This window comes from Amphiura filiformis, chromosome 12, assembly GCF_039555335.1.
Source record: "Amphiura filiformis chromosome 12, Afil_fr2py, whole genome shotgun sequence".
In the NCBI taxonomy this organism is placed as follows: domain Eukaryota; kingdom Metazoa; phylum Echinodermata; class Ophiuroidea; order Amphilepidida; family Amphiuridae; genus Amphiura; species Amphiura filiformis.
In genome coordinates this window covers 60,465,384-60,478,803 of record NC_092639.1, presented here as the reverse complement: position 1 = coordinate 60,478,803, position 13,420 = coordinate 60,465,384, and the positions used below count along the sequence as shown (strand labels likewise).

General features: G+C 38.6%; 1 protein-coding gene across 1 annotated transcript; it reads right to left on the bottom strand.

The window, feature by feature from the left end:
* Nucleotides 1-834: 834 nt before the first annotated feature.
* LOC140166969 (proton-coupled folate transporter-like) lies at nucleotides 835-5,244 on the bottom strand. The gene is given in 6 exon segments (XM_072190453.1): nucleotides 835-937; nucleotides 1,905-2,061; nucleotides 2,872-2,955; nucleotides 3,652-3,783; nucleotides 4,258-4,424; nucleotides 4,427-5,244. Coding segments are annotated over 6 exon segments (1,461 nt in total).
* Between the last annotated feature and the right edge of the window lie 8,176 nt (nucleotides 5,245-13,420).

The following is a 13,420-nucleotide window of genomic DNA, read 5'->3' as shown; positions in this document are numbered from 1 at the left end:
GGACATTGATTTGCGTTTCCCGCTCATTTGCCTTTGCTAATGTAATCTGAACATGGGCAAACATATTTTGAAAGCGCAATGAACATGATGAATAGTATTTCTCGTATCAAAACAAACGAAAAACTTTATTTGGTAACATTACAGCAGGAGGCGGATATTCCGTGCGTTGGAATACAGCATCACATGTTTACAATGACGATTGGTGACATGGTGAACAAACTATGGGAGTACTACCCAGGGAGTAGAGGCACTCAAATCTACGGGAGTACGACTTTAGAATTATAATCGGTGTACGATTTCCCCCCCCAAAAAAAAACACGGGGTTATTGAGTGTGGAATTGCTAAAACGTTGAGGTAATATGGGACTGGGCCAGCCAAAGTCAGCTATATGGTGGGTATAGCTTCAATTATGTCCATGCATTATAATGGCATTTGATGTAAGCTTGAGAATGTTATGGACATACAAAATTATTTCAAAATATAAAATATATATATATTTAAAAATATTTTACTCAAAATTATTTCTTCTGGATACAAAATACTTTTGTTTGTCTAACGGATGTTTACACTATGTTTGCGGTCCTGATTGAACGGCGGAGATAGTGGGTAGCCATGGGATGAGGACAGTTGCTCCCTTATTCTTAAGAAGCTTATTCTTGCCCCCCCCTCGTGGGATGCTGGCCGTCTTGATATTTTAGATTGTATGCCTTTTTTATGCCTTTTTTTCCCATTGTCTTAGTTGATCATTTTCGTCAACTTTTGTCCCCTTTCATGCAAGTTGCCTTCACCCTTTGCCCACATCCCCTGAAAAAGTCCAAAGTGGAGGAAACGTTATTACAGATTCTCGTTGATAGAACCAATCTTGGCTGCCAGGTCTCCAGGAGTATTCATCTTGTTGTACGAATTAGATTCCATGTAGGATTTGTACTGCAAGAATCTGTAAGAAATCAACAAAAGACAATCAGAAAATAAACTATTTACTTTTAAAAAGATCAACATATTGTAATTCTATATACTGTTAATTGTTACAAGATGCATAAAAACCATTAAATACCATGAAGGCACTGACTTGTTCAATGTCTGGTAATGACTTTAAATGCCAGTAACAGTCCTATTCTGAAAAGGTTCAGAAAGGAAAAGGATCTAATGCCACTTCCACCCACATCTCATATGCACAGTTTATCCCTTATATACCACGTAGCCCATCAACCCTGTGGTTAAGAGGCTATGAAATAATTCCCAATATCTCATACTCTCGTATTGATCTAATCCTGCCCCACATGACAAGGACTATTTAGCCCATTTAAACTGTACAGTGTATGAAAATATCTTGGCGTCAGATATTAAAAAGAGACGTACCGGGGACGGAAATATTGTTTCCGACTAAAATTGCTAATGATTTTTTTTTCACCGGGCCCTCGAGAATCTAAAACGTGAGTGGCGGATGGGAGGGGCACAAAAAGCATTTTCTCGGACTATATTTTGACGATGCGTGAGATTTTACTACCATGGTGTAAGATATTACAACCTTATCGTAAGAGTTTACTACCTTGTCGGAAGAGCGTGTGAAAGTGCCCAAATGCGTGAGACACGCTAAATGCGTGAGAGGAGGGTGTTTAGAGTCACTAGCAAACAAAAACATTGGTGTCCCAGTTTTGTCTAGGTGCGCTCATTTTGGTACTTAAATTGACTCGTCTATATCTCTGATTGGTTCAATATACGATATAGTCCTCTTTGTAACCAATCAAAATAGTTGTTAGAAGCCACTAATTATTCGGCCGGTAGTGCACAATAACAAGGTGAACATCCAAATCGCATAGGAACAGGGATTAACACTCTACTCTTTACGAAACAAGCCATTCTTAACTCCATCAAAAGAATAATAATACCGAATGCATACTCACATTGTTAGGAATATGGGTAAAGTACAGATAACAGAGGCTACATAAAATGCGGCATGTGGATCATATTCAACGGTAGCAGCGTATATAGATTGGAGTATAAGGGGAGATGCAAACATGGCTACTCCTTCAGCAGAAGTCTGGAAAGAAAACATCACACCTGCAAAAAAAAATGTAAATACATGACGGGTTTGTCAGATTATCTTTGACTATTATTTGTTAGAGCAACATTCTTTGTACTTTAGACGGAAGCCCCGAAACTACTGGCCAGCTGCCAAACACGTAAACCCCTCACAGTCGAGATACCACTTTATTGTTAGAGCTTGTTAGCCATCGGATCAAACATCTTTTTGTACCATCTAAAGCCCGCATGTGGAATGCCCCCTGCGCATATATGATATCTCGGCACAGCTGCAGCAAGGAGGTGTCTGGGCGCAAATCTGTCAGAAGTCAGCACAAGATGATATGCCTTGTTATGTTATAAAAAATATCCGGGGTTTTGATATGTATAAATCGCACCTTCGCACCTTACACAGTTAATCGACCGCAAGTACCGACAATGACAACTCTGAGGTCAGTTTAATACAAAGGGACTATTCATTTATTATCTGGGCGCTAATCATGTCACGGTAGCTATGTGATATGCGACCAGTATAAGAACACATTTCTATTAAAGTTTGTTCGGCTTATAACGGGTGAAGTAAAATAAGACTCATAACATCGTGGAAGAATGACATGCACGCTATTGGGCATTGCATAATGCGTGACTGCGCACGCTTTTGTGAATTTACGCGAATGTAAGTTGGGACTTTATTGCCCTTTATTGACGTGCGCAGTAACAAAAACCGAACAAACATTAACAACCTTCTATCAATGAATTCATATTTTGTCTTTCTTGCTCGTGCCAGCAACATATTTTAATTGTTGCGAACACTGAATGTTTTACAATGTAAAGCTACACTATTAATACCTTGTTCAGTTTCGTCAACCGTCTTCGACATTAGAGCGCGTACTACTGGGGCTCCTAACGTCCTCAAGCATCCGCCTAAAGAGGCTACAAGAAATAAATTGAATAATGGTTAATTGTAATACATTTGCACAATATAAATTCACCGTAGAAGTGTTGAGGAAACAGGATTAACTACCATAGCAATAGGTTAATTGTTTTAAATATCGCACAACACCAGTGCTTTCACGTATTGAACCGTATTATAGAATACCATGCTGATCACTCGCACCTGAAAGATTAGTACCTTTGAAAAGAGCAGTACTATTAGTACCTTTGAAAAGAGCAGTACTGTATTTAATCTATGATTGCAGACATACACAGGCATGACAGTTGATGAGTGCAACCTGCTTGTAGTGCAGGGCGATATATTAAACAAATTGTTTTAACCTATTGCTATGGTAGTTAATCCTGTTACATCATCACTTCTAGGGCGCATAGGGGTAAAACTAGAATACCATGTGCTATTATCATGATTATTCCGAAGAGGAACGTTTCCTTTTTTGATTCATGTATTATTATGCAAGTCCTACGAAACTATATAATTTATAACTAAAATGTGCAACTTATCCTATTATGTAACCCGACGACGATTTTTCATCTATTTTTTAGTTAGAACGCAGAAAGTTATCGCTGTGAAGTAAGTGTACCAGGGACTCAATACCTTATATTCCTATCATGTTGATGGCGAGTAATTGCATGTTCACAACATTTGCTGTTTCATACTTTTTTAGTTCTACTTACACACAAATATAAGAGATGTTGTATTTGCCAATGAAACTGTTAGCATCGTAAACAGCAGGCTGATATTCCCAATATGAATGATCCAGAAATCACTGAGACACAGCGAAAATAGTTTGGCACTGATGGCAAGACCTGCAATGGATCATAAATTCAACACACTTGATCAGATAATAGTTGGAATGATTTTGGGGGTTCATTTTATATGCCAGATTAAAAAGGGTGTGAAATGTTATTACTCAAATAAACAGTCCACTTGATCAGTTGATTATAGTTCATAGCATTATTAACTTATTTATAACTAGGAGAAGACAAAAAGAAGATGCAGAACACGAAGACGAGGAAGAGCCGGGGGAAGAGCAGAAGGAAACAAGGAAAAAGGAGGCTAAGAAGAAGAAGAAGAAGAAGAAGCGGAAGAAGAAAAAGAAGGAGGAGGAGGAGGAGGAGAAGGGGAAGAAGAAGAAGAGCATGAAGTAGAGAAGACAAGGAGAAGAAGGAGAAAAGAAGGAGGAAACGGAAGGAAAAGCAGGAATAAGCAGAACAGGTTATAAAAGACAGTTTAACAAAACATTGACAGGTCTGATGTATGATCATAGCTCATCTCCTTACCTATTCCCCCTGCTGCAAGAGACACAGCCATAAACACCCCTAAAATATCAGGTGTCCAACAAAACGGCTCGTCAAGTCCAAATAAAGCTACGGTATTCAAATATCCTGATATCAACAAAGTTTGAATAAATGCAATGCTTCCAAGAGCTATCAATCGACTTCGACGGCCATTGGTGTTGTTCTTAAACAACAAGTACATCTCGCGCAATAGGTCCTGAACTTGAGAACGAAGAGAATTGGGTACTGATGATTTTCAATAGTCTCGATTAACACGTAAGGAATCGTGATGTATAACAAAGCCAGAATCAAGCAACTTAAGACTATATAAAAAGGAGGTATGAATCCCATCAGTTCGATCAGGAAACCAAAACCAACTTGTGATCCACCTACAGCGAGAAGCATTGATACCTCAACTACCACGATTCGTATCATGCGATGCTTGGTGTCGGTAACGTCGGCTATGTATGAAAGGCATCCCGACAGCAGTAGCGGCAACCCTCCCATAATACCCCCTGCTAATTCGGCGCCAAATGCGACCTCTAGTGGTAAATCCTGTGAGATGATGGCTAGGTAAATGGCTGCTTGTATGGTCATACCAAGCACAGGAGAGAATAAAGCAGCCTTTCGTCTGTGGTTGTCGCTCCACGTTCCAATCACGATGGCACTAAATAGAGGAGGAATGTAGGTACATAGACTCAACAACATTGTCAGAGTTGCAGCCTTGCTTTGAATTTCCTGCTCAATAATGTAACGGTGGTCACTTGTATTCATATTGCAAGAGGAATTAGTATCATCAAACGTGTAGTTATATTCGTCTATCGCAATTCGATCGCGGACGTACTGGGTTCGAGTCGTGCCGACGGTTCCGTACCCGATCATGGCGAGAAAGATTACCGGTTCGACGGTTATCCATCGTGATGCAGCCCGTCGACGGTTGCCATTAACACTGGTAACGATAAAATCTGGTAGTTCGTTTATTTCCGACATTATGGACGTACTGATGATGTTTACGTTGAAAATCCGGTTAATATAATCTGGAAATCAAAGAGAACAAAAACATGTAACTTGAGTTTCGGGTGCTTACTAAACATGATCAGTTAAAAATAAGTTTAAAAAATATGCTAAAGGAATGCACATGTCCCAACCTTCACTTAATTGGAACCAACCAGATTCGTATTTGTACTGCAGTAGTTGTAAACAACAGATTAATTTCAAATGAATGTCTAAAATACATAAAATCTGAATTGTCTGATATTCTTTTACGACGAGAGTTCATAACAATTGGTAAATTTTTAGCAGGTTCGGACAAGTTTAGAACTGTTGAGCTTTCGTCAGGAGTAGCTCTGACGTATTCAGGACAAAGTACCTATGTAGACCGCCCTTGCCTACTGGTGACTCTGAAAAGAGCCGTTCACTGAAGATTGCCCCTTGTCAACAGAGAACAAGCAGTCCTTGTCTCAGTTGCATCAGCAGATAGGCGAGGTCTGCTTGTTTTTTGTTGACAAGGGGCAGTCTTCAGTGAACGGCTCTTTTCAGAGCCGTCAAACCTTTATATTTAACAGATATGGGAGGCCTGCTTGTTCTCTGTTGGCAAGGGACAGTCTTCATTGAACGGCTCTTGTCAGAGCCACCAAACCTTTTACATTAGTAGATAGGCGAAGTCTGCTTGTTCTCTGTTGACAAGGGGCGTTTTCAGTGAACGGCTCTTTTCAGAGCCACCAGTAGGCAAGGGGCTGTGTACATCAAATCTGAATTACACCATTTTCACGAGTGTATAGTACAAAAAAGAAAAAGGGAAAGACAAACGAAGGAACCTTTATGCAAGTGTTACAGAAATAACGATACAATACATGTACTGCAGAATAAAGTAAAGAAGTCACAAAAAGCAACGCAGCCGTTATAAATACGTCTTTAGTAAGTACCATTGAGGCATATTGACCTTGACCTATTTTGCTGTGTTACCTAGGTAACGAAACATCCCAGATGGTGCAATCCTATCCTTATTTACATTGTTTCATCAATACGACCATTTTGACACCTTTTTTGGCAAAATCGGAGCACATTGATGTTTTTGACCCTCCATAGAGCCAAAATTATGACCTTTGACCTTTTCGGTTATAACTCAAGAATGGTACGTCCTAGATAGGTCAAACTATACATTTTCTGAATCCTTGTACGTGATTAGGAATACTTTGGAATGGTTTGTAACACAATTGTATAGTTTGAAATTTGACCCTGTGTGAAGTTCGATGACCTTATCCCGCTAAAAGCTACTCCCGTTCAATTGCTATCAGCCAGTTTTGTGTAGCCCATGATATCAACTACCTATGGTAAAAGTGCAACGTTGCCCCCCCATTGGTACCAAACACCCCATCTGAGGGGGGGGGGGGGCAGGCTCATACACTATAATGAAGGACAACGTACAAGGCACAGACACAGGGCACATACATTGATGGAGTTACATGTGGCATCATCAAAACAGGAGGAGAAGAAAAAGCACAACAGCTTATAAAACTTTATGATCAAATGAAAAACTATCGAACATAACGATCATCCAAAGCTCAAAGTAAAGACAAACCAATGCATGGATCTCAATGCAAGTATTTAAAAAATAGATACACCCAATACTAGAAAAGTAGAAGAGGCCGTAAGACAAATGAAGAACAATTACAAAGCACATGCATATATGAAGTAACAACTACAGCTCACAACACTTTACATTAAATACTGGAACTACAAAAAGATACCAAAGAAACGGGAATAAGGTAAAATCATTTTTAGTTCACAAAAAGGAGGTCCCAGGTGTCCCAGAATGATTTATACCGGGAAAAATGGAATTTTTTAGGTATAAACGGCATTTCTATTGGTCATATTGTTTTACAGATTGTTTCTCAGGTTTTTTAGATTAAAAAAATTTGACGTTTCTAGTAGAAGTTAGAGAGGATTGCGTAAAAATGGTGCATTCCAAGTTTTGACAAAGCAACCTATTTTGAAAATCTGTTAAATTACTAACCGTTCAGTACAAAGTTATTTGGAAAATGTTATGCAGTATTGCTGTGTCCTGTTCTTACTAAATAGTCGATAGATCTATCGTTTATTTACGATGTTAGGAAGCAATCCTTGCATGGAATAAAAAAGTGACTTTAAACTATTCTTTCTTTGGCGGTGTGTGAGTTGCATCATTTGAAATGTCGGCAGAGATGGCTTTTTCATAAAAGAATAGAGAAGGTTCGTTCTTGGTGTCACAGCATGTATTTATGTCCATAGTATAGTGGCAAACCCACAGCTACGTAACGAAGAAGATTAACATTTACTGCGGAGGATCCTTAAGGAAGTTGTATTGTAATAATGACATTTTTGGGTAAAAATTATGGTAAAAATCACATAAAAAGTACGTTTTTCAACCTAAATATCTGATGTCATATTGAATTGTTTCACTTAATCCCATATCAAGAATTATTTAGCATTGCAAGCTCTACACCTGTACCAAATTTGGTGTATTTCCTATAAAAGAATGCAGGGTTTCTCCAATATATTGCAGAGTGCGGATGGACGATGGTGATAAAGAATATTATGTGTTATGATGCCTTTGCACTGTAAATTACACACATGTAGTTTTCGTCCATTTTCAGTTATAGCAATGTCACGCCAAAACGAATCAAGCTATTTCCATGAAAGTCACATAATAAGAAGGCACATATGTGGCATTGTATTGCACTTATTAAGATTAGCTACACTGCTGAGTACATATTTTTTTATATTTTGTTCAAACACGGTATAAATCATTCTGGGACACCTTGTATATTGTACAATGCGATCCCGATTATGATGATATTTAATTGGCCGCCATCTTGGATTTGGCACCCTAAGCCCATCTGAAAAAAATTTGCCTTTAACATGCATAAACTTTCACTGATATATGTACATTTTTACAAAAATACTTGTTTACTTCTCAGAGTCTATAATAGTCTATTAGTGTTTGTATTATGGCGAAAGGGTAACAAAATTAATATTTCAACGGAAATAGTACTTTATGGCTTTAAAAATACGCTGATAACCTTATTTCAACGTCAATTTGTATAGGAAACAAACATTTGTGTCCCATTTTTCTCCTGTTTATAGCATCATCATATGTTTATGAGAATACGTACATAAACATGGTAGAGGTAAACCTTACGTGACTTATGTCACATACTCAAAGAGTCCAAAGTTCAATTTAAGCGCCATCCAAATGCGAAGAAGAACTATAGCCTACATTTTGTTATTGTCTTACCTGTGTGATGATGTATCAGATAAAATGTACTTCAAAGACATTGATCGAAACATGTTTGACACGACATCGTTCTAACTGAAAAGTTGAATTTCCTTGTGCAAGATAGACTTGAGTATAATTCAATTTGCTTTTTGTCATAGGACTGTATGGTCACTTGACGATAGACCAACTAATCATTGTTGTTATCATCACTGTTGTTATCTTTGTACACAGATAACAGGTGATATATTTGGCATCACCTGACCAAAATAGCGTCGAGAGACTAAAATTATAATCTAACATTGGTGGTACAATCAAAACAAAGTGAAGTGATTTGATTGGTCTATGTCTGAGAGAATTAAATTATGAGAGGTGTCATTCCGATTGCAAAACCGAGGACAGTGTCAGAGCTGTATATTAGTAAATTGTGATATTACAATTCATATGTATATCAACATGATGAGAAATATTTGGACTAAAAAATAAAAAATAAGAGCTTAGAATTTGAGCGTAACATATCAATATTGTATTATGCAAATAAACAATTTCAATGGCCCGGAGCTAACCTTTTGTTGTCCAATCCCAATTTATCGTGATGAAGGTCGCGCATTTATACATGAATGAACTTCAAAAGAACTCTAGGGCTCATGTGTTATGTACTACTCGTGAACATATAGTGTCATCTTCATTTACTTACGTCATCAGCCCACATTTTACCAACACAATTTCCTCTTTTGTCAGGAAAAATACGAATAAATTGCAACGAGTGTCAACTTGTAATGTAATAATTATTCTCTTCGAATGGAGTTAAACTTGATTTTGCAATTATAGATATGCCCTTTATAAGGCCCAGCGCATAGGGTACGTTATAACATATTAGAGACATTGCGATTTCCAAATGTAGACATCGGACGTACTTTGATCTATTCAAAACCACTCTCCTGTATCGAAGCGAGGTCACGTATTTAGCTTTTTTTGAAGATATTCCACTTGCGAAATCGACGTAGATACATCGTTGAAAATTCACAAAATTTGTCCATTTAACAATATGTTAAAGACAGTCAAACATACGAACGAAAGTCTAATTATCATTATGATCTTTTTTGCTTGTAATAAATCATTATAATAAAGGTACAGCGATGTGTTAAAAATGGACTGAATTTAAACGCAATATTTATACGCAGAGATTGCCCATTGAAATGTGTGTGATACTTTGCGTACAAAAAATGACATTGCGATTTCCTATTTTGGATTCCAATGTAGAATAAAACGCAGATGCTCCGTTGAAATATGCTGATTTTACCTCATGTCTTAGTCCATGCAACGCGCCCAATTTTCAGGACGAAAAAGTCTCATTTTGAAAGTAAAGTCATGATGTACGGATGTAGTGATCTTTAATCTACCAAAATATATGTTTTTGGGCAACTATAATATTTGGGGAGCACAAAAAACAAATATGTTTAATCAGCATGTAGGTCAAAATTTAAGTCAAAATCAAAAGCGACCTGTTTGAATTAGGCAGAGACTCAGCTTACTGTTATTTTTTTCAATCACTATGCCCTCTATCGACCTAGATTAGATTAGATCAAATATTATAGTCTGCATTCCAGCTGACCTGTTCTCCTTCGTGACGAATGAGCACAATCCAGTGTGGAACCGAGACTAGCAATATTTAACACCGTATTAACGTACTTAAAAACGTACGTGAAAACGTACGTTTCACGTGCTGCGTTTGGAACATCGCAATCTCTCTAATACACGCATACACGCGAGGTCCGATGGCTTTCACATACTTGTAACCTTAACCGCGGGGTTGAGAGACAACTACTTTTTTGCCCATACACGTGATTATATGTGCACTTTTGGCATGAAAGTACCCAAAAATGATGTACTGCGCAGGTCAGCGCGCAACCAATCGCGCCATTATTTATATCTTACTATAAATAGGCGAATGTTGTATCTATGTATGTATGTATGTATATGTATCTATCTATGTATGCACATAAAGGCTCCGTCAGTTTCGATCCAAATGTCACCAAATTCATACGGGAGATCGAGGAATATACGGAGACGGTAATGCGAAAATTTGGTTGAAAACGGTCAAGAATTGGCCTCAAAATCAGTGAAAATGTGGTCCGTTGCTATACTAGGTAAACAAAAAAAGGAGTCAGTTACTAAGCTAGACCTGCGCGTCGCACGGGCGTATCTAATGCCAAGCCGCTCGCGTAGCGCAGCGATACCGCGCGGGTAACGCAGCACTACGCCATGGCACGCGTAAACGACGCAGAGACACGTAATGAATCTTACTATAAATAGGGGAATGTTGTATGTATGTATGTATCTATGTGGTTTATGTAAAAGGCTCCGTCAGTTTCGATCCAAATGTCGCCAAATTCATACGGGAGATCGAGGAATATACGGGAAATTGCCTCGACTTTATTTGGTTGAAATCGGTCAAGAATTGGCTCCAAAAACAGTGAAAATATGGGTAAAAACGGGTTTTATGTTATGAAAATCAGTTGTCAGTATGCGCGTCAATGCAGCTGGCAGGCAGCGCGCCGGCGTGCGAGCGTAATGCGCACTACGCCAATGCGCGCGTAAACGGCGCAGAGCCACGCGACTTGCGAGCCAGAGACCAGTGGACATGATAATACAGAAAGAAGGAAAAATAAATACAAATTAAAGGGTAAAAAGGTACATGGACGGGTCACGGCACGGGATTATGATAACGATGAACGCGTCCGCATACACGCTATGAGAGGACGTATACGGGAAAAATATGTGTGTTGTATAAACAAAATGAAGCGGTAGACCTACTATAAAGAAAAATGAAATTAACATGACAAAAGAGGTACGAGTAATAGGCCAACGGGTTAAAGTAACTAGGCCTAGATGAAACAGGAACGAAACAAAGAAGGAAAGAAACTAATCGGGAAATGTAAGAAAAAAAAAGAAGCAAATAAATCAGAATGTAACAAATAACAGATTTAGAAAAAAAAATGGGAACGGGCTTAAATAAATAAATAACATGGAAACGGAAAATCACAAGCTAGGCAGCAATTTTTTTTTTTTTAAATGGGAACAAAATAGCCCCATGTACGTCGTAGAAGAAACTGAAAAGAAAGGCAAAAAGGAAATGTAAGAAGAGACAGATTTATAATATAAATAAAATGTATCTTTTCGATGATTCTACCTGTCAGTAATTCTTCCTGTTATAGTGAACGCTCCCATTTACTCATCTAGCGGGGACCCGCGCGTAGCGCGGGTGTCCTGCTAGTCTTACTATAAATAGGGGAATGTTGTATCTATGTATCTATGTATCTATGTATCTATGTATCTATCTATGTATGCACATAAAGGCTCCGTCAGTTTCGATCCAAATGTCGCCAAATTCATACAGGAGATCGAGGAATATACGGGAAATTGCCTGGACATTATTTGGTTGAAATCGGTCAAGAATTGGCTGCAAAAACAGTGAAAATATGGGTAAAAACGTGGTTTTTGTTATGAAAAACTGCAGCTGGTAGGCAGCGCGTCAGCGCCGCGTGCGTAATTCGCACTACGCCAATGCGCGCGTAAACGGCGCAGAAGTACGAGTAATAGGCCAACGGTTAAAGTAACTAAATGAAACGGGCACGAAACAATGAAGGAAAGAAACTAATAAGGAAATGTAAGAAAAGTTTAAGATGTAAGAAACTAATCAGGAAATAGTAAGATAAAATGTACCTTTTTAATGATTCTACCTGTTCAGTAATTCTTCCTGTTATAGTGAACGCTCCCATTTACTCGTCTAGCGGGGACCCGCGCGAAGCGCGGGTATCCCGCTAGTCTTACTATAAATAGGGGAATGTTGTATGTATGTATCTATCTATGTATATATCTATCTATGTATGTGTATAAAGGCTCCGTCAGTTTCGATCCATATGTCACCAAATTCATACCGGAGATCGATGAATATACCGAGACGGTTATGCGAAAATTTGGTTGAAAATCAGTAAAAAGTGAGTTTTTCGGGCAAATATATAGCGGTTATTTGTTTACGACCTATACCAACCAACGCGTCTAGCATTAACTGCGCCGTCATTGGCGCGTCGGCGTACACGACGCGCGTCACTTGACTTGCACGCACGCACGGTTTATGGTATACGGGATGGGATAACGGGATTAGGCCTACGAAGACTATAAATATAATAAGGGTACAGGAAGGAAGGAAGCAAAAATAATAAAGAAAGAAAGAGAGACGAAAAAAGAAAGGAAAGAAAGCGAGCGAGCTAAAAAGATCATAAAGAAAGGACGATACATTGATCTTATAGGGTATAGGGTGGTATACATGGTATACGGGGTTATGGTTTTAGGGTATTTACGTAATAAATCGGCGTGGTATTAAAGACCATTTAGGCCCTAGGCCTATATATAGTCTCTATCAGTGGCGTAGCCAGGATTTTGGAACCGAGGGGGCACAACTTGTAAATGTACCGACGGAAATATTTTTTTTAAGTTGTGATTTGTTGACCCAAAAATTTTTTTGCATGGTTTGAAAAAGTAAAGAGCAAAAAAAAACAAAAACGCAGTGAGTTGAACTTGAAATTATACTGATGTTTATTACATCAAAATACTCAGTGGCGGCGCTGCAGGAAGGGGGGGGGGGGCAAGGGGGCATTTGTATACCCCCTTACTTTTCCCCCACTTTTGAAGCAAACCGCAAAATTACGTAAATTTCGACTTTTTGCGGCAATTTTGCGCAAAATGTGTCGGTTTTGACCGCCCCCCCAGAAAATCACTTTGCCCTCTCCCTCCCGTAAAAAATTCCTAGTGCCGTCATTGAAAGTACTAGTAAATGGTTATTGCCATGTGTTTTAACCTCGCAGACTTTTTGTCACACACTTTCACCTTCAAATGCCCATATTTTTC